The sequence below is a fragment of the Brienomyrus brachyistius genome, chromosome 11 (genome assembly GCF_023856365.1).
Source record: "Brienomyrus brachyistius isolate T26 chromosome 11, BBRACH_0.4, whole genome shotgun sequence".
In the NCBI taxonomy this organism is placed as follows: domain Eukaryota; kingdom Metazoa; phylum Chordata; class Actinopteri; order Osteoglossiformes; family Mormyridae; genus Brienomyrus; species Brienomyrus brachyistius.
The window spans coordinates 7,676,845-7,704,427 of NC_064543.1; the positions used below are offsets into that span (position 1 = coordinate 7,676,845).

At 42.7% G+C, this 27,583-nt stretch overlaps 1 protein-coding gene and 1 long non-coding RNA gene across 10 annotated transcripts in view; one reads left to right on the forward strand and one right to left on the reverse strand.

The window, feature by feature from the left end:
* LOC125751548 (uncharacterized) overlaps positions 1 to 27,583 on the forward strand; it is a 63,501-nt gene that overhangs the window by 4,496 nt on the left and 31,422 nt on the right. The window lies entirely within an intron of this gene.
* On the reverse strand, positions 10,567 to 27,124 carry sema6dl (sema domain, transmembrane domain (TM), and cytoplasmic domain, (semaphorin) 6D, like). Of its 9 annotated transcripts, none has more exons than XM_049030510.1 (19): positions 26,862 to 27,124; positions 22,760 to 22,898; positions 22,073 to 22,184; positions 21,827 to 21,887; positions 21,623 to 21,685; positions 21,393 to 21,494; positions 21,186 to 21,276; positions 20,770 to 20,889; positions 20,475 to 20,563; positions 19,647 to 19,864; positions 19,216 to 19,347; positions 18,912 to 19,067; positions 18,642 to 18,815; positions 17,248 to 17,388; positions 17,060 to 17,137; positions 16,837 to 16,898; positions 16,437 to 16,493; positions 15,582 to 15,749; positions 10,567 to 14,364 (listed from the first exon to the last, which is right to left on the reverse strand). In XM_049030510.1, exons 2-19 carry the CDS (start codon positions 22,869 to 22,871, stop codon positions 13,064 to 13,066), a joined length of 3,237 nt encoding a protein of 1,078 aa, XP_048886467.1. In that variant the 5' UTR covers positions 22,872 to 22,898; positions 26,862 to 27,124; the 3' UTR covers positions 10,567 to 13,063. The 9 variants fall into 9 exon arrangements, with proteins under 9 accessions (XP_048886467.1, XP_048886466.1, XP_048886468.1 ...); XM_049030509.1 differs by having other exon boundaries at positions 22,760 to 22,925; positions 26,862 to 27,121; XM_049030511.1 differs by having other exon boundaries at positions 16,837 to 16,895; positions 22,760 to 22,925; positions 26,862 to 27,120.

The following is a 27,583-nucleotide window of genomic DNA, read 5'->3' on the forward strand; positions in this document are numbered from 1 at the left end:
TGTCCTGCTCAGGGTCCCATCGATTTGTACTGGTGCTGCTTCAGGGCTGATAATTAATTGCATCTTTTCTTAATTGCAAGTCCCCCCCCCCCTCTTTTGGACACTATGAAAATGCTGAGAGATAGGGTATTGCTGTGAGTCTGAGGTACTCCATATGTCAGATTAGCTCAGTGCCAGCTGTCCACACTGTGAGGAGAGAGCGCATTTAAATCCTGAAGGAATTTGTGGCCTAATGCAAATGAGTGCACTGATTAAACTGAGTGCCCACTGGCCAGATATATTCCTTGTGGTCACTGCGTGGATCGGAGTGGGGGTCTGGTTTTTAGCTGCAGCTATCGTTACAGTTGTCAGTAATTTTGATAAGGTTACAGTGAGTTTCCTGCAGCAATTATTGCTTCTTTTCACTTTCAGAAGCATTGCTCTGGAATATGGGCCATTTTTTTACAAACTCATTACCATCGCATATCAATTTTCTCTAATTTTAAGAAATTAAAAAAACAGACTCAAATTATACAACTTCATTATTTAAACTGTTGATTGATGGTAGATACTCAGTTTTTTATTACCGTTTATTTCTGTAATAAACAGAAGTGTTTCGTCAAACCCAGAGCAAGAGATGAGGGGGAAACAAATGACAAAACTGCTGAAAATATCGAGCAAAAAAAGCATATTTTATTAAAGAATTCACTGTTTGTTGTGGGTTACATGCAAAAAAAGTTGAAACGTTTAAAAAGTTTGGTGCTATTTGATATTAAAACTGTTACGGTAATGAGGAAGCTTATGGTATTTGAGGGAAAATTATTAAATCTGAGCAAGAAATTACTTTTTTAATATACCTAAAATATTACGGTGACGTCAGTTGCTCTGCACAAAAATAAGCACTTTTTTTGTAGCTTTATTTTTCTTTTAAAAAAATTCTCCATTTTCTCAGAATGACCCATATTATAGTTTTCTGAGTGTCAGTAATTACTTGATGAATTATATCTTCACATTATGCTTTCCTGTTGACTGTGTCTTTGTGCTGAGGTAGACGTTTGCGTCAGAAAGGTTTTGGTTTATCTTTTTGTTTTGCATTGGTCCCCTCTTTACGTCTTAAGTAATTGACCCATCGCTAGGGTCAGAGCAGACAAAAGCCAAGCGACCCTGCATGTGGTGAACAGGGCAGGCGGCGAACAGACGGAGACCCGCTTTGTGTCCGCGTGTGGAGCGTAGGGGATGAAGGGTACCTCCCTGGGGCTTGGCTCAATGGCTGTGGCCAGCAGGGAACTGTGACTCTGCCGGAGCTCGGAACTGGCTGCACTGTTTGTGTTGGCAGGCCGGTCTGAGGGAGGGATGTGGGTTGTGCCCCCTGCATTGTCTGTCCAGGGTAAGCACCGCATCCTCCACTCACTCATAACAACCCGGCCACCCGTCTTGTTTTGTTTGTTTTTGTGATGTGTTTCTTTTATCCTGCTGAATAAGCAAAAAGGCTTTCACTGTTTTTTTTTTTTTTTTAATCAATTCTCATTGTGCTGAATCAGCTGCCCTGTCACACTTGAGCCAGTGGCCACCTGTATGGTGCAGCCATCTGTCTGAAGGGGACATGGTTTTATCTTCAGGAGCTCATACTTTATGGCAATTGACTATATTTATGAATATATTAATTACCATTTAAAAACTGTGACAAACTACGGAGCAATAGTTTATTTTGTTCAATTTAGGAGCAAACTCCGCTTGCATATTGCAGAATGCCATCTGTTATAGGGCAAGAAAAATTATGCAGGTGAGTGTTGGTGGTATGCTTAATTTTAAATTTTGTTTTTTTTCCCCTGGCTTTTTTTAATAAATTGAATTGCAACGCATTTAGTGCTGATCGATTTACAAGCAGATGTTACAATTGGAGTCAGGTGTTTGATTATTCATAATTGAAATCCCTCCTCGTCTTTGTCTGCATCTAAATCTGGTATCTTATACCCAGAGAAGAGAAGACTGGAGTGGAACTTAAACAGCCTCTTCTGATTTTCCATTTTCCTGGCTCAGATACAGTAGATAGATTATCAGAACCCATATGTTAAAAAAATCTTGTAAATTAATGTAAGAAACGCTGATAATTCCGCTTGTGTTCCCCAAAAGAGTGAGAGAACTGATGGTAGCGGATTACATGCAAGTCTGCTGAATTAAACACAAACCTTTATTATACATAGACAGGCCATATTAAAATACCCTAGGACGAGGTGAAGTGATAGCCTGGTCTTTACGTAGTGCTGTCTCGGAAAGTGTTTACAGGTGCTTATAGAGTATGAAAACAAATTTTCATTCTTGTGTGGCTTTCTATGTATAATTTATTAAGAGATGTGCTGTATCTGAAATGCAAATATGCAGGCATGTTTGAATTAAGTCTGTCAGGAAGGAGCAAATATTCATGCATTTTCAGAGGAAAGATTCAAAATAAGGGCCTGACCAAAATGTTAGCCAGTGAAATGTCTGGGATTGAATGAGCTTGTCTTAAGTTAAAAAGTAATGGGAACCTGAGCCAGGTTAATGCTATAGCCTGCCTGTGCTGTGTCCACCTCTGGGGTCTCCAAGGGGTCTCCAACTCTGGTCCTGGAGGGCTACCATCCAGTAGGTTTTCTATCCTACTCGGCTTCTGATGAGCCACACCTGTTCCTGATATTTACCTGAGAACAGGTGTGGCTTATCAGAAGGCAGGTAGGATAGAAAACCTACTGGACGGTAGCCCTCCAGGACTGGAGTTGGAGACCCCTGCGTTATGGCGTGTATTGGTGTCTAGCTGGCGAACAAAGGAATCCAAAGGCTGTTATCCCAAAGCACGTTGCTTCGTTTTTAGAAGTAAACATTTAAGGGTAGTCCTTTTTGGTCCACAACAAAAAAAAGCAGACTCGCTCTTTTCTGATCCCATCTTTGCTAGCTTTTTTTTTCTTATGCTTTTCCTTTGAGCTTTTATGTGGTCTTTTTCTGAAGCCTAGCTTCATGGTCCAGTCTGTTGTGCCTTTTTCCTCCTTGTGGCTGAATGGCAGAAACCTCGTCGGCATGGTGCGAGTTCACTTCAGTGGGTCACAGCCAGACAACCATCCCGCCAAGTTCAAAAGGCTGCTGTTCAAATTCATGACCTTCTCATCCATAAAGTCGAAATGGCAGAGCATGGATGGGTCTCTCAGTCAGTGACTGGGACTCTGCTGTCATGTCCTTGACAACAAAAGACCGCACCCAAGTACCTCGAATATTTACTTTTCATTTCTCTCTCATATCTTGGAGGTCTTTTCTGAAATCTGAAATGGATTTTCTTAGCAGGTAATTTTTATTATTTTTTATTTTTTATTTTTAACTGAAGTAAATGACTTCCATATGAAAGGTTTAGCTTAGTTTGTTTTTCTTTGCCTTCCACAGGATCATTGACTAATCGAAATTGTTTGCAAATTTCTTTTTTTCCAGTGTTGTCGGGACTGGTAATATCTTTCTTCTTCTGCTAAATAGTTTTTAAACTTTAATTTTTGAAAGGTGCATAACTACAGTTCTGACTGGCATAGGTATATCTCACTGGTATAGGTTTTTTGACTATATTAAGCTCTTGGCTGAGTTTTCGATTGAGTGTTTGTTTCTCCTGCCTTCTTGTAGTAATTATGCTTATTTTGTGTTGCATAAGTGGTGTATGATCATAGTCATGCATTTCTGGGGTCTGTGCCAAAGTCATCACACTGACAGTGGACTGAAATGAGCAAATGTGGAATTCCTTCAAATCTTTAATGGCAGAGGGCTATTATTACTTTAATTTATCCTTCCTGTTTTTATATGATCATATGCTTACAGTGGTTTGTATATAACTAGTTCCCCTCTCCATGAGGATCCCAATAAGAAGCCTTTCGTTAGACCAGGCAGTACCATCCACATAGGACACTGACACAATCCTTTGAGCTTTCATTTAAATAGGGGCATTGCCAGTCTGACTAGACATTAAAAACCGCTTGGTGTAAATTAAGTCACACCGAGAACACAAAACCAGATGTATGAAATTTGTTTACTTGCACTTTATTTGAATGAAAGTTCTGTGCTGCCGGGTGTCTTGGGACTGGCAATGTCCCATTCTTCGTCCGTCAAGCTCTGACGCTGGGTCGACCCTTGGTATGACACAAAAGAACAGTGTTCAGAGAATGAATATAGTGAGTGAAATCATCTTTGCTGTGGCAGCACTTTCATGTCAGACTTGGCAAAGGGAGCTTGCAAATACGGTGGGATGAGAAGCAAAGTTAGGCCCAGTTCTTCAGTACAGTATCTTCTGTACCAGTTAATTCCAGTCAGTACCTCCTGGGCTCAACAAGCCTTTCGAAATGAAATGCCGTTATCCATGTGCAGAAACATTGTTTGCTGCGTACATGTAAAATGTTGACTTGGGGCTTGCAGGATTAAATGGGTGCAGTGGTTTTGCATTTAAAGCCCAGGAGACGGTAGCTTGAATGATGTCGGTGAAAGACCCAGCTGCATAAACTGTGCAGTAGCTTAGAATTCGAAAGATGTGCGCAACACTTGATAAGCGTCTGCATTGCAGCTAAATAACAGGAGTGGTGATATTTGTCAGGGGCAGCAGGCAGCCTAGTGGTTTCTTGTTTACCTCCCAGGCAAAGCCATGCTGTAGTATTACCTTGAATTGCAATTGTAACTAGATGTTGTCGGAACAACAACAGTGTATTCCCTGGATGGCTCCTTCATCCCCCCCCCCCCCCATCTAATCCCTACACCCCCACCCTCTCCAATCTCTACAATAACCCCCATACACTTTCCCCACATCTCCAAAAAAATGTTATTAAAAGCCAAACTTTCAGCTTCATCTCAGTGTAATAGGTTCACCAGATTGAGCTAAAGGGATGAGTGTCTGAGGCTGTCTCTCCTTGTTATCACTATGTGGTGCTTCTTGAGTTTTGGTCCAGTTTATTTCAAAATCTGCTCAGTTCAAGATCTTCACCCATACAATCTGTGTGCATCGTTTGAAAAAGATCCATGAAATACTTTTTGAGTTGTTGCGCTAACAAACAAGTGTCAACCCCTAGTGTCTGCCAGTTGGTTTCTACTGCCCCAGAACACCTGTAAATCAATACAATTACTCGAGTAAAACTTTCTTAATGGATTGACATGATTTAGTTTGAATAAAGGTGATGGTGGCCAAATTAAGCTTTATGAACCATTTGCTGTTTGCAGGTTTGAATCCCTGACCAGAAAGGCACCACTGGGGTACCCTGAGCAAGGCCCCCAAGCCCTGCTCCCCGGGCACTGAATTAGCTGCCCCCTGCTATGTCACATAGTCACATATGGGTTAAATGCAGAGGACACATTTCGTTGTGTGCTGTGGTGTGTCAACAATGACCATTGATCACTAAATTCTTACTGTAAATTCTCAATAAAAGCATCTAAGTAACTGAAAAATACAGTAGTTCGAGTTAGCCAGGTTAAACACTGCATTTTTTGTCCCTTACAGTGAAGTGTATGGCTGTGGAGGAAGCAGTTTGTATATTTCAAAAATGACCTTATTTGTTTGTGTCATTGAGGGTGTGTGGTATTTCTTCATGGAAAACGTGTGTGTGCAGCAAACATCTAAAATGCCAGCATCTGGTTTAGAGTCCCAGACGATTTTGCAGGTTGATGTAGGGATATAGCTCTTAACCAGGTGAGGAATGAAGCAAACATTGTGATTTGTATGCCCCCGAGGCCTGTGCATAGGACTCTTTTTGGAAGAAAATAAATGTTATAACGGCAATAAAGATGCAATAGAATTTCTGCAAGAGCAACATGCCCACTCCGTCATAAGTGACGAATGGGTGCCCTCTCCTCGGGTACCTCTCTTTCATTCAAGGCGGATGATGGTAAAGGTGTGTCTTGTGCCTCAGTTAGTGATGGGCAGAGCAGGCTGCTTGGTTTTGTTTTTCTTTTGGGGTGATTTCCTATGATGAATGTGGCCATACTAGCCACAGGGGTGCCCAGTGTAGCCCTTCTTGAGTCTATACTCTTAACTATTGCCTGTCTCTGTGGAATTTGTACTGGATATACAAGTAGCAATTAGCCTGCTGGGAACAATAAGCTTCTTGTTGGCCTTGTAGAGTTAGAGACACAAGAATAGGCTTAGCCTGAGGTAGACACTTATCAGGAACCTTCTTTTTTAACTCTTGCTTGTACCCTGGTTTGGATTGCAACAGATTTCGGTAGGCATCTCCAAACATGTTACGCACGTATATAATATTTTGTATATACTGTGTGTTTATATACATGTATGGAGTGAAAAAAGCAAACGCACATTCCAGACATAAATTTGGGGAAAAGTTGTATCTCTCTTTGATGAACTGCACATCCATCCCAGGCAGAATTTTGGCTCTAATCCCAGTTTGTATACCTGCTCTGATATCACTTGGATGTAATTTTTTTATGGGATATAGTGAAACCTGGAGAGCTATGCTTTATCCACGACAGTGTCCTGCTCCTCTTCGGAAATGCACTCATCAAGCAGGAGCAAGGCCTAATATAATGAATATGTAAGGGAAACATATATTTGTGTCAGACGCTAAGATTTAAGAGCATCAGTTAAGTGTTACAGGGTTTCAGAAAACAAAAAGGAGGAGCCAAATATTATTATTATTGTTATTATTTATTTTAGCAGGCATAATCTCCATCACATGCCAAATGTAAAATAAATAAAAAATACTTCCATGGTACATTTTGTCTCCAGTCTACCTCACACTGCCATTTCTTTCCCCTATCTGAGCTGTCTGCCTACTATTGTCTTCTGCATTGTTTTGTACATAAGAACAGAAGAATACATGACACACAAACATTCCACGCAAGGATGGCCTCAACAGGAATAGACACAGACTTGTGTTAATACATATGAAAATGCATAATATGGAAGTTACATGGTGTGTGTTGTCCCCTATAGTTTAATGCTTAAAGCACATTTTACTGGACATGCCAGTTGTTTAGGGTTATACTTTATTAGTCCATAAATAAATTCTGTCTTTTGTACCTTAAATGGATACAGTCCATTTAATGGGGGGGGGAAGTAGTTGCTAAATAAAAAAAAAAAAAAATCACACTGGTGACCATTTTAGTCGCCATCTGGGGCCCTGTGTTAGGGCAGAGGTTCAGAATGGTCTAAACCACCCTGTAGCAATGGTGACTGGGAATCCCACAGCTGTGCTGGAAATAAGAATCAAGACACAGACTAATTTCTGTGCTCTTAATTATCTACAATACTGCAGTCATTTTTAAAACATGATGATTCATAACCTGACCCTTTCAGATGTGGAAAACTGGATTGTAATTTACCAATGGGGGGGGATGTGCAATGCATGTTGTATTGTTATTCAAATAAAATCTGCAAAACTCAATTGTTTTCACTCTGCTCTGCCTCCAGGATTCCCTGGTATGGTGTACCTTGGTTTTGAAGGGTATGATGAAGCTACACATATGGATATTCCACAGTTTCGTTAGCTCGGAGACTCTCTGGTCTTTATGTTTAGTCTTTACTACTTGAAAAACAACACAGAGTGGCCCCTTGGATAACTTTGTGCACCTTAATTATCTTTTTTTCTCACAGACCCTTAATCCTTACTGTGCTGAAGTTTTCAATTAAATATTAACTGCAACTATGTCCTGATTTGCAATCTAAATGCTTCTCCAGCTACGGAATTCTAATGTTTAGGAGGTCTTAAAGTGGTTAAGTGGAATAAAGCTGGTAAAGGTACACGTTTCGGGATAGACTCCCTGCTGCCACACCATAAGAGGCTTAGAAAAATTGTCACTTGACGCAGTGATTTCACTCCAGTTTGTTAAAGAATTTTTTTTCTTACATCAGTCTTCTACTTCTTATGTCTGGAATAAAATATTTAGCAAATTTTATTATTTAATTTTTTTCCCACTTTTAAGTGGATATTAAACTCATTTTGTTGAAAGTCTTGACAGCTGAAATGCAGAAAACATGTTCTGTCCAAGTGCTCTCTTCAAAGCTCCCCTCAGACACCGTTTTATAATCAGCATGTCAAATTGTAATTAAAGGTTTCAGATACGAAGTACTTTCAGACAGAACAGAACTTGTGCGGCACAAATTTCGAGATAATTGCTACCTTTTAATCTCCTGGAAGAAAGTCATTAAGGAGGTTTTTAAAGCAAAATGGAGCTGGGAGAGACAGCCCTGGCAGCTATGGTGTGATCTTTGTGACCATTGTCACTTTAAAGATTGGGAAATGGATAGTACAGAGAGTGACAGCACTACGTTGCTCCACCAGCTCCTCTGATGTATACATTCTGCACCCCAGCTTAATTTGTTTTTTTTTTCTGTAACACTGACTCCATTATTTTATTTATTTAAATGAATGATTCAGTGGCTTGGGCTGCTTCTATTTGAAATCCACTTGAAATTTCTTTAAATGAACCTTAAGCTATTTAGCTCTGGACATCCATTCTCTCACCTCTCTTGTTTTTGAGCAAACAGAACGTCTTTTTCAGTGTTTAAAGCAATCATGGTGAAACAATAAAGCGAGAGGACCACTGAGTGCTTGGACTGTTTGCTCTACCCCCCCCCCCCCCCTCCCGGTATTGGTATATCTGATGGGGGGGCGGTTGGGACGGGGGGAATGAGGGCATTGGGCCTCGCAGCCTGCATGCGAATCAGATGACGGCACTGTGACAAGCATCCACAATGGACAGCGGTCATGTGAATGCCCAGAGGGGCAGGAGGGGGTGGGGCGGGGGGCTAGTTACCTCGAGGTGTGATTTCTCAAAACCTCTTGGATAAAGTAAATGAAGGGCCACTTGTGTCACTAGGGAGCCACTGATTGAGGGGGGACAAAGGTGGTTTTGCATGGCAGGCTTGAACAGAGTGGCGGCTATTCTTAGGAGAGTCCTCCACTTTATCGGTAGGTGACTGAGGTGTGTGGATTTACTTTTCTCTTGTGCTGGTGCTCGTTGCCTAACGGAGTGCTTTGTTGTTCATTTTACTTAGTTTTTTTTCTTCTTAATATCGCTATCTTTTTCATTTAGACTGAATTTGCGTTTACATTTTCCTCCTCGGAATCCTTATTATTCATAAAGGGTGTTAATTCATGTTGCGTGCAGTATGTCCAGACTTTACAAAGTTGTACAATAAATAAATAAAGAATAGTCTTAACAATACATGGTGATCACATGAATTATGCTATTAATCTCTTTGATATAAGCGTCTCTGAAAACTGCGCGGCGTTTTAACAGGCTGCAGATGCTTATTAAAGCCCCACTTGTGGTTTGTCCACCTGCCATGTTTGTTTATGTCATTAAAATAAATGAAACATAGTGATTGATTGCAGCATCACAGGCGTGTTATTTTAATGCTGAACAGTGAAAAATGCGGTGATGTGGAATTCAGAGTTTGGTGGCTAATTACTGACGTGGATTGGCTGGAGGAGCCGAGAACCTCCTAAACTTTCATTCTTGACTGGCCAGAATGGTCTCCGTATGTTCTGTGTGTGGGGTGTTTCTTCGGCCCCACCCTCTAGTCCTTGTCTAAATGCCAAATCACAACTTTGCCAAGTGTTAAGCCCCTGGCAAACAGAGAACATGGACCAGATGCAGTCGGAGCCTGCCTCAGAGGTTTGCCCGGCCTTGTCTATAAAGGGTTGGTCTGTGAAACACTCCCAGTTCATGTTTGAGTGGTGCTCCATCGACGTCCGAGGGGCGTGTATTATTTTCGGTGTCGTCATCGTATTTGGAAAGATGCAGTGCAGATGGTTTGCCTTTTGCAAATTTTGATAATTACGTGCATCTTTGTTTTTGTTTATCGGAATGCTTTCATGCTCTATTTTTAGCTGTGCAGTCAGTTGGCCTCAAATGCTTGTTATGGCAGACATTTAATTTTCCCCGTTTCCATCCCTAGGAAATAGCTTTCTTGATTGACTTGGTTTGTACTCGAAGGACAGGGAAACTCACACTGACCCTGCTGGGGGGGGGGGGGGGCAAGGTCTGGGAGACTGGTGCAGATGTCTCTAAATTACTGCTATATAGCAAAGGTTGCCGCTGTTCCATTAGCTGTGATTTCTCAGACGGTGTATCGGGAAAAGACTAAAAGATTCTTGAAGCTTCATGTGCGTCGAGGCTGTGAGGATAAAGAGGGTTCCCTTGGCTGGTACACTTGATTAGTCTAGCAGATCTGAGTCAGTACTACTAGGAAATACACTTGTGTGTTCACACCAATGGAGCACGTTGTAAATACGGTGTAGGGCCATATTGTCAGAGCCTTATAAAACCAATAACTGACAGCTTATCTTTTTTCCGTATATTGGCACTTCATTGCTGTGAATTCGTAGTTCGGCTTTAAATGCATTTCTCAGCTTTAATGTGGATTCATTACAACATGCCTTAACAAGAAACTTGTAAGTGAAATGTACAGGCATGGAGCAGAAAAACCCATAGTTACGTGTGTGTGTGTGTGTGTGTGTGTGTGTGTGTGTGTGTGTGTGTGTGTGTGTGTGTGTGTGTGTGTGTGTGTGTGTATACACATACATACTACCTACAAAGGGAACCAGAAGTAATGCATTAACTAAAAATCTTTCAGAATTAAATTATGTGCAGTAGTGTTTTATTTCAACTATACATGCTGTGTTAAAAAAAATCAATGAACATAATTATTTACACATTCACAGTACAGGTTTACAACATATCTACACATTAAAATACTCTGCAAAACATACAACTTTATCTCGTCTGCCGATTTAGACAGTATTAGAAATTAAACTGACAACTGGTTTATCTGCACACAAAAGCGGTGTTTGTGAATGAAATGTAAAGATTGGGAGAAATCAAACTGCAACATATGGAATCCATACTGCAAAATACAAGGCAGCTCAACATTACAGAAGTTCTGGGAATGGAATACTTGTACAGCACTCACTGTGTACAGAAACTGATCAGCAGATGGTGATGGCTGAATTGAAAGAATAGGCGATTATTAATTACAGTCGCTTGTTGTAAAGACAATGTACCTTTGGGCTTATATAGACAAACCAATCACTCTTGAAGTACAAGGTAATGAAAGTTTAAGTACATTGTTTAAGTTCGAACATTCCTTTAAAAAACCGCTAAGGTTACGTGTATCCAAGTGGAATAATTTCCACTGTTGGAATTGGTCTGTCTTTCACATTAATGAAATGTTCCTTTTTAGCAGTGTTATCTCTCTGAAAGATTTCACTTGATCGTTATTCTTGTTTTAGAGAGATACCAGGCCAAACTGATTTATTTATTTTTTTTGCTTTTGAGCTGAAACTTGCGTTGAAGCAAACATTTTCATTTGAAAGAACATTTCTTTGTAATATATATGGTAAATTTAAGGGTTAACAGCCTGGGGTGAGTTGAGAACAAGTCTGTCTTCCATCCTGTTATCATAACATGTTTAATGCATGGCACTTTAGTGTTGCAAATTAGCACCATCCTGAAGAACAGACCTAATACATAAAATTACGTTTTTGAAAGCAGAGGAAGCTAGTGAAATAGTACACAGATCTTTAAGCTAACCGGTTTTTACCCTGAAATGGAATGTTTTGTCAATTAATGTTTTTTTTCTGTTTTTAATAACTCCAGGATGGGGTTTGGACTGGTCCTGACACACCTCACATCTCTGGCAAAACACACCCTTTGATCTTCGTGAGAAATCCAATATCCATGGTTATTCTTTGAATAAGGCACAAAATGCACAGATCCAGGTAAACTTGCCAAAAAATATTTATATTATATATACATATATTTATACACACACAAAATGGTCATTACCGGCATGACTCTTTAGGATAAGTTGGTTATTTTATTTATTTTTTGTGATTGCACAATAACCTTACACAGGGTAATTGTTAGCAGTTCATTCTGATTGTGTATAGAACACTTGTGTGTAAAAATAAAAAAATAAAAAAATGCAGTTGAATGATTAGAGACCTATCTTTTTGTTTGTAGTGTTGCATGAGAAATGGGGAAAACTTGGGGAGAGTTGTAACTTGGCATGCATAGCTACAGTGTTATGCTCCTCGAGGATTGTTACCAGTGCCAATAATTCATAGCTAATTAATTTAAAGGCATTGTTCAGACAGGCTACTAGAAACCCTTCCATCCGACCTGTTCCTATAGTTGTTCCCTAATGAATCATCACCTGCCTTTGTGTTTAAGATGACACATTAATTTTGCTACATTAGCCCGCTCCCCTGGCCACCATGAACACCCAAGACGGATGGTGCATAAACGTTCATTTAATTTGGCATCAAAGCCTCCACTTAAGAGACTGCTTCGAAAAACCAAAACGCAAACACAGGTCAGAAATAAGCATGAGAAATGCTCCCTAGTCTGAAACTCATAGCAGCAAGTACGTTTACTGTAATGCACCTTGAGCAGCAGCTTTGCCTGGCAACTACAAGTTGTTCCCTTTTTGACGGACTGCACATCCAATAGCGCAAGTGCCTCTTATTTTCAGAGTGCTTTAAAATGTGGATAAGAATCTGCTCATTAAGTTATGTCCAAAATTCAGCATCTGTCAGTACTCCACAGGTACATCTCTAAGACAAGGTCATACTTTTATGTACAGCATTACATTAGATCTTCACCATTTCTCCTGGGGCACTTGACTAAGCCATACGTCTTTTCTCATTTAGCAAAGTTCACATTTTAATGGGAAGACAGTGCTCAGTGGCAGTGTAATGGAACCCATTCTTCAAGTATATCCATGTTGCGAATCTCCCGACCTGGGAATGGCGACGCTGCAGGAAGCTATTGGTCTGGCTCCTCCATGCAGCGTGTCCTCCCCCCAGACACAGTGGTGTGACAGATGCCACGACCACCCATGGCCTGAAGCTCTTAAGGAAAACCTCCATTACGCCGTAAGGTGTATGTTTCAAGAGATGTTCAACAAAACAAGTAGTACTGCTGGAAAGTAGCTCTCTCGGCCACTGCTAAAATTTCCCTTTTCAAATACTCCAGGTCGGTTGGGTGTCCCAACGACATTAGGACAACCCTGTTTAGGTCCATATTATAACATCCATCATTCTTTAGAATGCAAGGAATCGTCCAGTGGTCCTCAGTAGCTGTATTTGTGCACAACTCTCGTCTGTGTAGTCTGTTGCACAAAACCACTGGGCTTTGGAGGAACGTCTGGTTTTAAAGATGGGGTCCTTTTGACCCCCATTTGGGGCAGAGAGCCCTGCCCGCTGTAGCTGCTCTGTCTAGACACGGAGGGCTGAGGGTGGGCCGCTACCGTTGCAGCATGCGAGTCCAATCTGGAAGGAGGGGTGGGGGGCATATAACCCCCCCTGTTGATACTGGACTGCCGTGACACAGCAACTCCATTGGAGTTCATGTTTTTTGGAGGCGCTGATATAGAGTGTCTCTGTGACGAATTCCGATGGTAAACCCTCTGTCTCTCTAAGGTGTTCATTTGTCCTGGTGGGCTGGTTGGTGTGGTGGGCACATCCACCCGTTTTGTTGGACTATTCCTGGGGAGGGATGAGGATGGCGAGTACAGAGATGCTTCTCTGCTGGGGACTTTCGGAGGGATCTCCGTCATGCTCATGGCATCGATCGCGTTCTGCCGAGACTTGGGCACGTCTGCGAGAATCGCTTTCATGTTAGTGCCTTCGTTTTCATTCAGGTGCTTCAGGAGTTCATTCAGGGTGTTCCTTGCATCCACTGAGCGCCGGTGCTCTTTCCGGCTGGACCTGGAGCTGGCACCGTGCTCGGCATGTTGGACTTTTCGCTCCGAGTGTGGCACATCCGCACCGGCGAAAGGGGCCTGGTAGCTGTGGGTGGCGTTCGGAAGAACAACTGCACTGGGAATGTGGGCCTGCCCGACAGCTGAGTGGGGGGGCGGGCTGGATGAGAAGTACTGGGGGCTTTTGGCTGCAGTGTCCTTCCGAGGTGTGCTGATCTTGCAGTGGGCCTTGTCCCATTGACTTTTTGTTGGCTGCAGGCCCTTCTGCTGAAGAACGGGTGTGGATTCAGGGGTCGGGAGGGCAGCCAGTTCTGGGGGTTGACCTTGACTACTTAGTATAATTGTCTTTGTGTCGCCAGTTGCTGTATCTTTCCCGTTACTCAACAGGTTTGTGTAAAGTTTAGGGGAGTCGATACTTTGCTGGTACTCCTTCACAGGACTATCAAACAGCCCATTAAGTTTCGCAAAGCTGCCTGCCGAGTCCGTGCAGGACTGGGCAGACTCTGCATCTTTATGGACCCTCCTGGGCTTCCGTAGGAAAGCGTCCCGATAGCAGTACACCACCATTCCAGCTATGAAGGCCCCGAGCAGAAAGGCAGCGAACACACAGGTTATCACCACATTCATGTGGACCATTTGGTTTGATTCCCCAGACTGAATCTCCCACATACCTGAAAAAGAAATGGTGGAATTTAATTGATTTAAATTTAAACGGAGCCTTATGGTTTATTCTGTTTAATATGTGAGATTCCTATAAGTTCTGGCTGTCCAGTGTCCTATCTGCATTTTCCTGGCTTTTACCCATCTACCTAAATCCAAATCATATGAACTGTGTGGGGGGGGGGGGGGGAAGCTAAACAATATACAGATCTGTTACTGCCATTACCTTTTGAAAGGGATAAGCAGATCACTGTGGTATTTGAAGGAGCACACAGTATAGCATTAGGTAGTAACATGCAGATTGTATGGAGATGTTTTCAAATTATGTAGAAAGTCTTAAAATAAGTGAAACGGTGAACCAGAAACTATAAGTAACTTTCCGTGACGTATTCTAGTCATGCAGGTGAGTCGCTGTGTATGTGGATTAGTGAATACATACACCGTTGTGAAATAACTAATTTCCTCAAGTGGTGTGCGGTTTTCTGAATGACGTGCAGTTTTTAAAATCTACCGCAATTTTACCCCTGTTAGGTTCAAGAGCCTGCCAAACAGCTGCTTTCATAATTTTTAAACTGCATTTTTTAGAAATGGTTCGAAAACTGGGGAGAAACCTTGAACGTTATCTAATTGAGATTTGTTAGTTTCCACAGACGCGAAGAGTTATTTAACGATGCAGTGTGTTATACAGACCTCAAAGCTAAAACAGAATGTATATCATAGGCCTTTGGGAATTTTCTACAATTGTGGGTTAGAGGCGTCTACTGGCAGTGAGGGGGAAGGAAGACCAAAGAAAAGAAAGTTTAAGGGAGATCGTTTCCCATTAAGTAACTCCGGAGTGATTCGCATAAAACACGGACAGAAAACAGAAGCAGCAGACATAAATCATAAACGCAAGCACGAAAAGAAAATTGCAAAAACAAAACCACTGCCATATCAGCTGATGGAAATCCTGGATCACGAAATACTTGATGCACTTGATTAAAATCCTCCAGCGTATGGCATTCCTTTGTGAAAGAACACCTTGTATTTCACATAATTACAAATGAATGTCTAGCAAATGCTGTGTGACTATCACACGTATTCCAGTGTCCTTCACCCCCACCCGGCCCTGGTTTAGATGGGGTGGCGTGCTGTCCTGGATTCTGGCTCCCTTTCAAAGGCTTGCTAATGGCAGCTATTATTCCAGGATTTCCATTCAGCTGCAGAGCTCCCCCAGCAAAGGCCTTACCCTGCAGGACACCTGGTAATGATTCAAAAGAATGTGAAGTGGCTGGGTCATCTCGAAGCACGAATTTCCTTGAACCAAACAGTTCAGGTTTCTGAGTGGCAATGATCTGAGGTGATTCTATGGGGTCAGATGCCACAGAGGTGACTGAGGGTGAAACCAACTCCATGTCTGTGGTGACAAACAAACGGTCAACAAACGTAAAAAAACAAAAGGCAAAAAATAAAACGAAACAAAAAAACAGTCCATGCACGGGAGACACAGAGCAGCGTTAAGTGCCAACTTAGTTGATGTGGTCAGTAAGCAGTGGGTTAGTTCACTTAGAACAAAGCACGGTTTTTCATTTTCATTTTCAGATTTTCATTAGGACAATTTGTCACTATAATATTTTCAGTGACCTAGCCTAATATGTTATTGCACAGGCCTAGTCCCCCACCTAGTATTTAACTGCCCCTAAAAACAACATACGTTAGTTGGGTAGTGAATATGTTACACTTCTCTGCTGACAATACCAGACACCATGTCAGGTAGCAAGAGAAAAGATTAGGGAGTCTGTCTTCGTTTAATGACTACGTTTGCATGGTGCAAGAAGGGCCGAAGAGGAGCAGAAAGGAGAAAAGGAGCCGGATGGGAAGCCATGCAGAAGATGCACATACACAGGGGGGTGGAAATGCTGCTGGTGTCAGTAGAGATGGAGCGTATCGCGCTTGGTGTGCAATGAGGCTGTTCGCCCACCTGCTGCTACAGTTATGATGGCCAAGAGATGGGCGACCAACGGTTGAAGATGGAGTGGAGAGGGCAGAAACAGACTCAACTTAAGGAAAGAAATCAATTGGGGGGGAAAAAAGTAAAACTAACCAGATGTTGGATCACCAAATGATTTGTAATCTGGCGAGGATGTAGTAGCCAAAAATTCTAAAAGAATTAAAGGAACAAGAAATCAGTATAAAGTAATCAAAAAAAGCTCAAAACTAAAAGCCTGAAAACCCAACAGCATTTGTATTTTAAGATTCAAAAGTAATTATGCGTTTGCAAAGCCAGTTGGGTACACAAGAAAAGGATTTTATTTTTTTTTAAACTAGAAACCATTTACTTGAAATAGGTCATCCTTGTGAGTCTGCTGATAGCTTTGCATGGCATGTTATGAGTAATTACTATGATGTTAGTTGTAAATTAGGTGCATAAAGGGTTCCACAAAAAAATGTAACGGGGAGTTCCTAGGGCATCTCTGCAAGGTAAAGCATGGTTTGACTCTCACCGTGACAGTCACCCAGCTGTGCTGTATTCCCATACTCCACATCTTGTTCATAACCTGAGCTGCTTAGAGGAAACAAGATATTAAAATATTAGGGGACTGTATCACAGATGTGTTCTCTTTCAAATACTGGGCACAGTGATGAAGCAACGGGACTTTCATATAGCTGTTTTTACGGCAGTTGAAAGGAGCGAAGGTCTCCAGAATAAATCCAGAAGGAACTTACAGCCCACCAGGCTGGACCTTCTCACAGGAGCCATGAGTTGTCCAAGCACAGTAGGGGTCCCGCGATGCGATACAAGACCTGAATTGGCGATATCAAGTAAAACTCGCGGTTACTTTAGAAGGAGGGAGTTTTGGAATCTCTTATCACGGTAAAGCAGCATCAGTTATGATGAAGCTCAGTGGACTCACTTATGACATGAGCCATGGCGTCCGCAGCGGCTAAGGGGCAGTCGGATGACGCAGCTGGAGAATGCCACAAAGATGCCGTGGTTCTCTTTATCAAGATGCAGAGAGAGAATGCGCCGATCATCCTCGCTGTTTGATAGGCACCTAGACAAAGGCGGAGTAAAGAGAGCGACTAAGGTGGGATATTAATCATCCTATGGGATTCCTTGTGGTAAATGTCCATCAACAGGCAGCTCTATTGTAGAAAAATATCTTCTGGAAGTGTTGTTTAGCAGTATCTAACACACAGTTTACATGCACACTAAGGAAATTTGAATTGTGTTAGTCCGACTGAAATTGTAATAATTTGAATTTCTCAAAGTCACTGACGCCCAGATAATGCAATTGGGAGTCGATTCACTCCTGTATCTATACAATCGGACTCAAGCTGTACATCGTACAGCACATACGTAAAGTATAGCGCTGTAAAGCTGTCTAATCCACCGCTCAACTAAAGGGCGTTTTTCTACTGCACCAGGTACCGTACTTTCTGAAGGTACCAAAAGTACAGTATATAAAGATGGTGGTTTTCCACTGGTGTAAAAACTGGTACCGGTGCCGAATGACGTTAGAACGCGAGGCGGGTATTTTGTACTGAATTCGAAAAACGACTGTAGTAAGACTGGATGACGTGTAGTATTAGTACCAATACGGCATGTGTGCACATTCAGTTCTTACATTGCTAGACAGATTATGATCCGACTTTTTCTTACCTTCAGTTTGGTATGGAAATTATACCGCAGGAAGTTTAAGTCTCAGTGTAAAAACTTAGCAAGCTTTTGCATGAGCGCTGCATGCGTTCTTCGAGACGGTCATGATCATTCTCATCCTTGCTGCTTAAATCAAATTTTGCACAAACCCATCTAGAAGTATGTTGAACCCCTTTTTTGCTTTATAAATGCCCCAATATTTATTACAACAAAACCACATTGCAGTATTCGAAAATTTTCCAATATCTTGCCGTCATACTATATTATACAAAACTTCTTGTTCTGCAATCCTGATCTTGTTGTATCTGACCTTCTGACCAGACTGCAATTATAGCTTGTGTCACTTCACTTGTCCACGCATCCGTTATTTATTTATTTTTTTTTTAATCTGTGACGTAATATGTCAACTGGAAAAAGCCCAATACTAACAAGCTGGAAGCAGCCATATCACCATGGAGTCGGACATACTTCGGTTAATAAAATGATTCTCCTCCCGTGCATGTATCCTGGGACAAGGACAGTAGTCCAATTAAATGGCGTAGTTGAGCTGTAACCTCAGCTCGACTTAGCTGTGCATGTAAACGTACTGACACATGCGTTGCCCATTCTTGAGACCATTTTGACGATGTGCAGGAAGTGCCAGCATACTTTGCTCGGTTGAAGACATCAATCTCCTCCAGAAGCACACTGCTGTTCAGTGAGAATGTGGAGGACTTCGCCAGGACCTTCAGGAGGATGCCAGCTTCGGAGCCGATAAAAACCACGGTGTAGTTATGATGGAGCCCAGCGGAGTTGTCAACTGCTAAAGCAGTCATCCTGTACCTACAAACAGCCTTTTGTTAGCTCTTCCAAATGATGTTTTTACTCCAAGAAATTTAGTGTCACCGTCTTCCTGCTGGAAGAGAGGGGTTTACTGACCTGACACGGGTTTTGGTGAACCAGGGCTCGTCCCTGACTGACGGCACAGCGGAATCCATCAAAGGATGGGATTTGATGAAAAGCAGAGTTTCATCTGGAAAGTCGATGGAGGATTTGTAAGCTTCGGCTGGCCCTCGTCCTGCACAACAGCCTGGCCTGAGGGGAGCACAAGAAGGGATGCGTTTTCTTTTAGATCCTTGGGGCCTTTTGGTGTTAGCAGACTACTAAGGGCAGTCTGGGGTTAAACTAAGAGTTTCAGTGCCCAGACCACAAACAAACCGTTTCGTATTAGTGTTTTATCTACCGTGGCTTTGGTAGTCTTTCCTCAGGAAAAGCTGTCCAGACTGAGTCAGGCGTCTTCTGTTCTTTAAATCTACCCCGAAAGACCTTCTCTATATCAGCCATGGAAAACGCACAAACTGCTGATCCTGGGATACTGCATTTATAAGACAAAGAAAGTGAAAATTCAAATGATGGATACATACAGGCTTTAAAATGATTTCTACTGAACCAATTGGGTGCCGAATATCATATTTTACAGCAGTCAATCCCAACCCAGTCCTTGGGGACCCCAGACAGTCCACGTTTTTGCTTCCTCTCAGCTCCTAGCACACGTGTACCAGGTATTCGATGTTCCTGATTGGCCGGGAGGGAGCAAAAACGTGGACTCTTCGGGGTCCCCGAGGACCGGGTTGGGAAACACTGCATTAAAGGTAGGAATCACAGTGCTGGTACCTGTTTAGCTGTGTGGTGAAGACACCAACCACCGTGGGGACCCCATTTATATCTATTATATCTGTAATGGACTGCAGGACATCAAAGTAGAAGAAGGATTCTCCTGGGACAGAGCAATTGAGGCGGGCCTTCACGAAGGAGGTCCAGTGCTTCTCCAGGACTCGCTGGGATCCACCCACGTCATTCTTGCATATGCGTGCCACACGGGAGAAGACAGCCTTCAAAACCAGAGGAAAATGAGAGTAGAGGTGGACTGTCAATCTTCCAGCTTTGAAATAATCAATTAAGCAGAGAGGCCAATCCTACCAACATCACTGGGTCTCTAAGGTTTGACAGTCTGGGCGGCGTCACTGGCTTGTGCCACAACTCAGAGCTAAGTACTCACTAATGAAACACTGGTGCTCTAATTTGCTAAACGAGTTGGGTTAAAGCAAAGGAAGACACTACGGCTTTAAGGCCTTAAATTAACCGCGTGCAACAAGTTTAATAATTCAACACAGCAAATCTCCACCCCTCTGCAGGTACTGTTCAGAGCATTAGCTAGACTGAAATATTTATTGCTCTGTGGTTAAGAGAGAGTGCTTAAAACCACCTGGCAATTTCCTCAGTGATCTATTGGTAAATTTCAACCAGACTGCAGTAAGTGGAGTGCATACTAATACCTATTGGGGACAATCTGTTATCACTGAACAGAGGGTTGTGAAAAAGGCTGAAGTAGGCATACAAAGCTTGTGTTTATGGTTGTACTTTAGAGGCATGTAATAAATTTTATACGACAGTACCGGGTTGATGTGCGTAAAACGCCAAAACACAACATTCAACACGTACCTTTCCCAGGCTGTTGTGCTCTGTTGCTATCTCTCTGAAGAAGATGTAGACGTAATGCCCATAGTCTACAGCGTGTAAGAAGTGTGGTTCTGAAAAACAGTGTCTAGTTTCAGTCTTGTTTCAAACAGGAAAATGCACATAAGGAATATTAACCTGCAAGGTAAAACAGTTTCAACTTTTGAGGTACGATTACGTGTCTAAGCTTTCCGAGGCCGCAGTCCAGAGGTTCAGCGATATAAATTACAAAAATGAGTAAGAGGACCAGCTCGGCACGTTCTGTCCTGCAGCACCGTACCTTTTAACCACTTGGAGTCATACTTGATGGTCCTGAGGGCTGAGCCGTCCCCCATGCTGCGGTAGATCACTGCGTCACTGGCCAGGAAGTCTGCCACAGTGGCTGAGTATAACTTCCCATCTAAGACAACACGTGGGAGAGGTCATGGCATTACTTAAGTGGAACACTGAGTTGTGTCTGCTACCGTGGGCCTTCAAAAGACGATAAAACAACTGCGTATTTACTAGCTTTGACACCATGAGGCTGTGGTTGCTATGGCCACCGCTGTGCTCTGATCATTGTAATAAAATGATGATTAATGCCTGCGGTGGGGGCCAGGCCCCTCACAGAGTCTCCAGCATTTTTATCCCAGACCCCCACGACCCTTGAAAGAGCCATTCATCATGCTGACTTATTATTTGGGGGGCTTTTCATACCAGCAAATAGCGCGACGTTGGTCTGCTTGGCATCAAATGGGCATCTTGCCAAGCCACTGATTTCTTCGCCGTCAAACTCCAGGTTGTCTAGCTGAAGGACAAAGAGAGGCAGGAAGCATGATTAAGCGGCGGGTTCCCCAGTTTGTGGGGCGATGGCGCGCGCACACACACACACACACACAATGTTAAGGCTGAGCAGAGACTTACTCTGTAGTATCTGCACATAGGGTTAAAGCCATTTGTGCCACAGATGAACACTAGGTCTTCGTTTCGGGGAACTAACACTTTGATGAAATTATGGCACTCGTCCTGAGAGGTGAACATAGAGACAAAGGAAAGGCAGGAATATTGTAAAGTCATAGGGAGCAAAGCAGGTTCAACGCCGCCAAGTCGGAACGGGGAGAGCGGGAGAGCGGGTCAGTGGCTGCGAAACTTACCCGGTGTTTGCCCTTCATAGCACAGGTTTCTCGGTCTGCCTGGCCTGACCGCCATGTCAGTTTCTGTGTGGGGGGGGCGGAGAAAGAACTACTTTGGCTTCTGCTACATGTCCGATCTAGTCACAAGCTCATCATGGATCATTTCTGTGATTTAATTGGAAATTTCTTAGATATGGGTTAATAGGTAGCAGTGTCTGCACTTACCCTGTAGGGGATAATCTCATTCCTGTAGGACTCTCGTAGACTTACTAAATAAACCTGGTCTCTGTCGAAAGAAAAATGTAGGGCGAAGGGTAAAAAGGGGCTTTTTAATACAAAAACCTGCCAAGAACTAATGGTTCTGAACACGGGTATCAGCCTTAAAGCACTGTCAGCTGTATAATAGCCGTAAACTTTACAGCACAGAAGTACCAATGCCCAATATAATTAAGAGGTCTCTCAAAGATTTACCTGCCAGCAATGAAAAGTGTGTCTTGAATTTTTGTCATCAACTGAAAGTCTAGCCTGTGCAAAGATTCGTTCCCAATGGGCCGTCCTCGGAATACTGGATACTGTCTGGAATCTGTGAAACGGATCAGCAGATGCATTATTTGCCGTGATAGAGTAGCTTACGAAAACATTACAGGCTACATTACAATACAGACTAAGGGAGTTGACTTTAATATGTGACAAACATGATAACTTTAACAATGTCAGGTGATGAATGATGACAGGAATCAGGTTGCTAAGCTCACAGTGGTCATTATTTTCATGGGTGTCATCAACCAGTTTAACTGACCACCCATTGGTTACTTTACTGGTTCCCCTTGGATCAGTTTAGGGATAGACATCATGAGGCTGATTTCTGCCACCATTGTTCTCAAGACACCTGATGTCAAAGACCATGTTGGGAACACCCTGCACACTCTCATTCTGTTATTGTAAATGTGCGCAAATACACATTTAAATTAGTCCAAATCAATTTGTCTGCTCCTTTGTCAAACCATACCTATTTGCTTTTAGCCAGTGGGACCATTTATAAATAGTTTTATTCTGATTTTTCACTTGAGCAGCAATATGCAAAGCAAAGGGTTTCGAAATGTGGGCAGAATTGGTGGAGAGCAGCCTGGGTACCTGTGGCCTACAGGGAGAACTTACAGTGGTAGTCTATAGAGTCAATGGGAATGTCATCTTCCGGAAAGCTGATTGCCCAGAGGCATGAGGTCATCAGTGACACCAGACAGGGTAGGAGGAGTCCGCTGGGCCTCATGGTCAACGCAGAGAGAGCGGAGGCTTCCTGTTTCGGGGGAAATGCGGACGTTACCTGCAAAACACAGAGGCAGCACAGAGCATTCAGCATCTGTGCTACGTTTGCCTCCGTTGGCCTGACCTGCCCATCACCTCTGAAAGCTGTTCCATCTGCTACACGCAGCACAAATCGGGCCACTGGTTTCACTTGCCATGTTGAGCGGTTCTAATTTTATGCCAGGTTTCCCGTGTCATGAGCTGGCAAACATATATTGTTACAGCTGTGCTGTGCTACCCTGGAAGATCGAGGGAGCCGGTGACACGGCCCCCTGTGAATACTGTGCAGATGCACAGATACACGTCAGCGTGCACGACGTCATCTAATCTGCCAGCACCCTTCCTAAAAACCCATCTCTCTCCTGAGGGACTTTGTGTAACATGGCTCACATTGCAGCAACAGTGATGACAACACCGCCACGATGGACAAGGGCTGATCGCAAACCTAGAGGATCCTCTGTAGCATGAGTGTCTCTATCCAGCCTGTAAGGGTTAACAAACATGACATGTTGGGCTCTGCCATGTTCTGAGGGTAACGGCAACTGGAGGCTAACCGTACGCATATTAATGAATGTTGTACAGTAAAATATTTATGAGGCAAACAAATTATTCATGTGGGCAGAGTCTGGATAGATATAAACAATTTACAGGGAGACAACAAACAGCTCATGAAATGGATTAGCCAGTGGGAAGCAGAGCAGCGGATAGAACTCTGGCATACTGTTTGATGAAAGCTTCCCCCCTCTACAGCCACACATCAGCATTGACAATTTTTCAATTAGTCCCAACGCACACCTGCTCCACACTTATGAGCGACATTGACTGCTGATCCATTTAGAGTTTTGACAGATTGTGGCGGCAGACACAGCAGCGAGGAATATTATAGATCTAACTCAAGCATTAACTGCTCTTCATCGTGCCGGATGCAACAGCGAGCATTCTGGGATGAGTAAGTCAAAGGGGTCATCCTGCTGGAAGTGGGACTGCACCCCCCTGGGTGACCATCCCTCCCACTTCATTTTTAATTCAAATTTGGAAGTCTTACGTTTTTCAGAAAAGTATACACTTTTTTTTTTGTTTTTTTTTTTTTTTTACACCCACGTTTTAACACACTGAGGACAGGAAATGATGCCACAACAGCCGTTGCTACAGATTTAAATGAAGCCAAACCATTTTTTTTTTTTAAATAGCCACGATACTAAAAGGTTAGGTGTTGCCTGCTGTATATACATTTTCCCCCAGGGGATATTTTATACAGCATTCATTATTAAAGACACATTAAGGCTTTGATTTAGAGGTGTTGCAGATTCAGGGTGGATCTGAGAAAGAAGAACTAGTACCATGCAACATATCCCCATTTAGATTTTACCCGCACACTAACTATGAAAACCGTTCTGTACTTATGACAGGGGTTTCCGTATACAGAGCTCACGGTATTTTTCAGCTGATGATGATGGGGAAAGGTGAGGTGGTGAGAACAGCAATGCAACCTTCAAAGTCCTAGTGGAAATTTGTTGGTTTTCTACACTGTCCGGTTTGTTGCCCTAAATCCTTCGCCTGCATCAAAGGGCTTCTGAAGTCTGTGTTATGTGAACTACTGCAATAAGAAAACAAGCCGACGCTCGTGCACATTTCATACCTTGTCACAACACGCTACACTGCCAGCAGCTATACTGCTAAACGGCAACGTGAAATCTGATAAAATAAACAGTGTTTGGGGGTCTGTTTTGTGATGCAATACAAAAATTGAGGCACTGGCGTTTATTCCACACAGATTTTTCAAGAGTTAGAATCTGGGACGTTTGCAACTAGGGTGAACTTCTGTAGATTGTGGCAGCATCCCTACTCCTCTGCTTGCATAGTAAGAACGTGTGATCTTGCAGTATTTGCGTGCGGATTATACCGGTGTTTGTTCTCTGTCAAAGAGACGGAGGGCTGCGGCTCTGCCGCCGGCGGCATTACGCCCTCCCGTAGACGTGGGAACGCGAGGTACGGAAGGAGGCGCGGTGCTATGGCTTTTATAGGCGCAGTTTGCACTTTAATGATCCACGAAAACCCATAGCCGCAGCTGTGATGTCCGGCTCCCCCTCGACCATCAACCTCCGCCGGCAGGTCGGGACGATAGAAACTTCATGTTCCGAGTGTTAAGTTTAGTTACCGAGGACTGCCGCGTACTGTCCGCATGAATAAAGCGCGGCCGGCTGCAGCGTTAACACTCCACCGACTACGGCTGTCTTCGGCTGCCTCGCTTATCCGCAAGATTGCAGATACCGTTTGGATATGGAAGGGAACTTTGCTCCGGTGCTGTAAAAAATGCAAGTCTTGTCAGGTTAACAATAGACGGAGCAAACTAACAATTGCAATAAATAAAACATAACTCACGTTGTGTACCTGCTTTTAATAATAATTCCGTTTTTAACAAAAATGTGCATGACCTCTGTACCCTTCGTATTATTTATATGGCTGTCAAACAGGTATCGGTCCAAGTATCTCGTCGTCGGAAATGTATAATAAGGTATTTAGAGTTCGTTACGCATTAACATTATGTGCATAATAGGAAAAAGTACACGTAAATACTACAGAAAATGACTACTGATTTTAGTCGCAACTATCTTAAAATTTTAAACTGCATATGCATGTAAGCACTGATAATACCTTGCTGTATATTTAGAATGCAAGTAGCAGAAAGAGTGGCTGTGAAAGTGACAAAGGGCAATTATCCGACGAGCAAAGGGAAGCTGCTGCTCCTGCTAGACGTCGGGAACGGGCCAAGAGTGATGCAATAGCAAACTGGACCGACATCTACTGCTTTAAACGCATTAAAACGTTGTTAAGGCACAATTGTATGCTTTTCATATATAGGTAATTATATTCCCAGCGATCACATATGTAAAATGTATGTGCGATAGCTGAGTTGACAAAAACTAGGTATGGCCACCCAGATATGATGGATATCGCCCAACACGCCAGTAAGTACTTAGCGAAAACGCATATAATGGCTGTACTGTATTTTCTTATGTTGATATGCGGTTTAAAATATCTCCGGGAGAGTTAATATTTGCGATGGCGTAATGTCTAAAGATAAGATTACAGAATTTATTTTATACCCGTGCTCGAAATTATACACCATAAGAATCGGGACAGGGGAAGGATGATAAACTTGGTATCATTTATAAGCAAAAACACTCTATAATACATGTAAAATTATAAATAGTAAACTATATCGAGTCATGATACAGCTTCCAAGCATAACTAAAATTGACTTACATGTACAGGACGTCCAACCGAAATACAAAACAAAAACAGTAGGAACCCACCTGGAGGTTTCCAAACATTCATGAAATCTAACACCGGCTCGTCCACAGCTATTCCGCAGCATTTGCTATTTTTATGAATCCGTTCAATTTCGCGTAAAAATCTTGAGAATCAATCCTTTGTCCCGGGGGTTTCTTCGCTTGTGTCTTTATCCAGTACAAGTCAACTTCAACAATGATTCCGATGCCAAGAAAGACAAAAAATTTCCTCCTGAGTAGTCCATCTATCCGGTCTCGCATTAAAGCTTTCTGATCATTAAAGCTGAAGACCGATTTTACGGCGTAACTGTGCCCCAATCCCACTGACTTTATCGTCCTTTTCGTAAATAAGTTCACCACTTCAGTAACAGAGAGAAAAACGCAGAGGAGAGGTGTGCACTTTTGTACAATAAGCTATATCAGTTAAAATAAATCATGATGTTTCACTACATAATTTAGGCATTTCACATGTTTTGCAAGTGAAAGTACTACATGCCTGGATATAGCGTGCATAAAAATAGCTCATCCAGCGCTATTTTTGTACTTCACAGAGTCGCTAAATGAGTTGGCTGTACTGTATTCTACACTGGCAGGCGGAATCTTTTCCCTTTCGGCTTTCCTCCTCGGTTAAAACAATGCAATTTTCTCAGCGCGTAACTCACCTCATCGGAACAGAAATTGTGGTCGTTTTATATCCTCGGGTATCGCAAGAAAAATCCAAGATGCGAACTCTCCCAACTTCTCGCAGTGCGAACTCCACCAGCGCAAAAACAAACTGATACCCTGCAAGGGTGTAATACGATCTATTCTGAGTCGCTCCATGGAGAGAGTCGCCCTGCCGCCTACCAATAAGCGGTGCTCTGCTCTACATCCCTCCTCCAACCATTTCTTCATCGCTTTCTCCTGAGAGGTGGGTTTGGGTAGTGCTGCTTTCATTCTCAATATTTACAGCATGGACGGCAGATGAAAACGATCGTCTATCATTTCATTTTACACCTAGAACCAGCTACGTCAAAAATAGAGTCCGCGGTTGCAATGATTTGCAATCGTTCCAAAGGACCCACGTTGTTAGGTTATAAATATCTTGAGATGTAACCTTTACCTTGATCAGCGCAACCAAACAAGCAGGGACTTCAAGCAGTTAAATATGAACAGTTATTCGATTATACCATAGTACTGTAATGTGAATCACGGTTTTGTTTTTAGACAGAACATTTGTTCTTCAAAAGGAATATGCCTTATTTGATTTCCACTTAAGTGGACTTAAATACTGGCAATTGTTTTTTCATAAATAACGCTAAACTATAAAGGAATTGTGTGTCCCTTGTGATGGGCCGAGAAATCTGGATCAGTTGGACGCCAGTACGGTAGAAAGGTTGCAGAC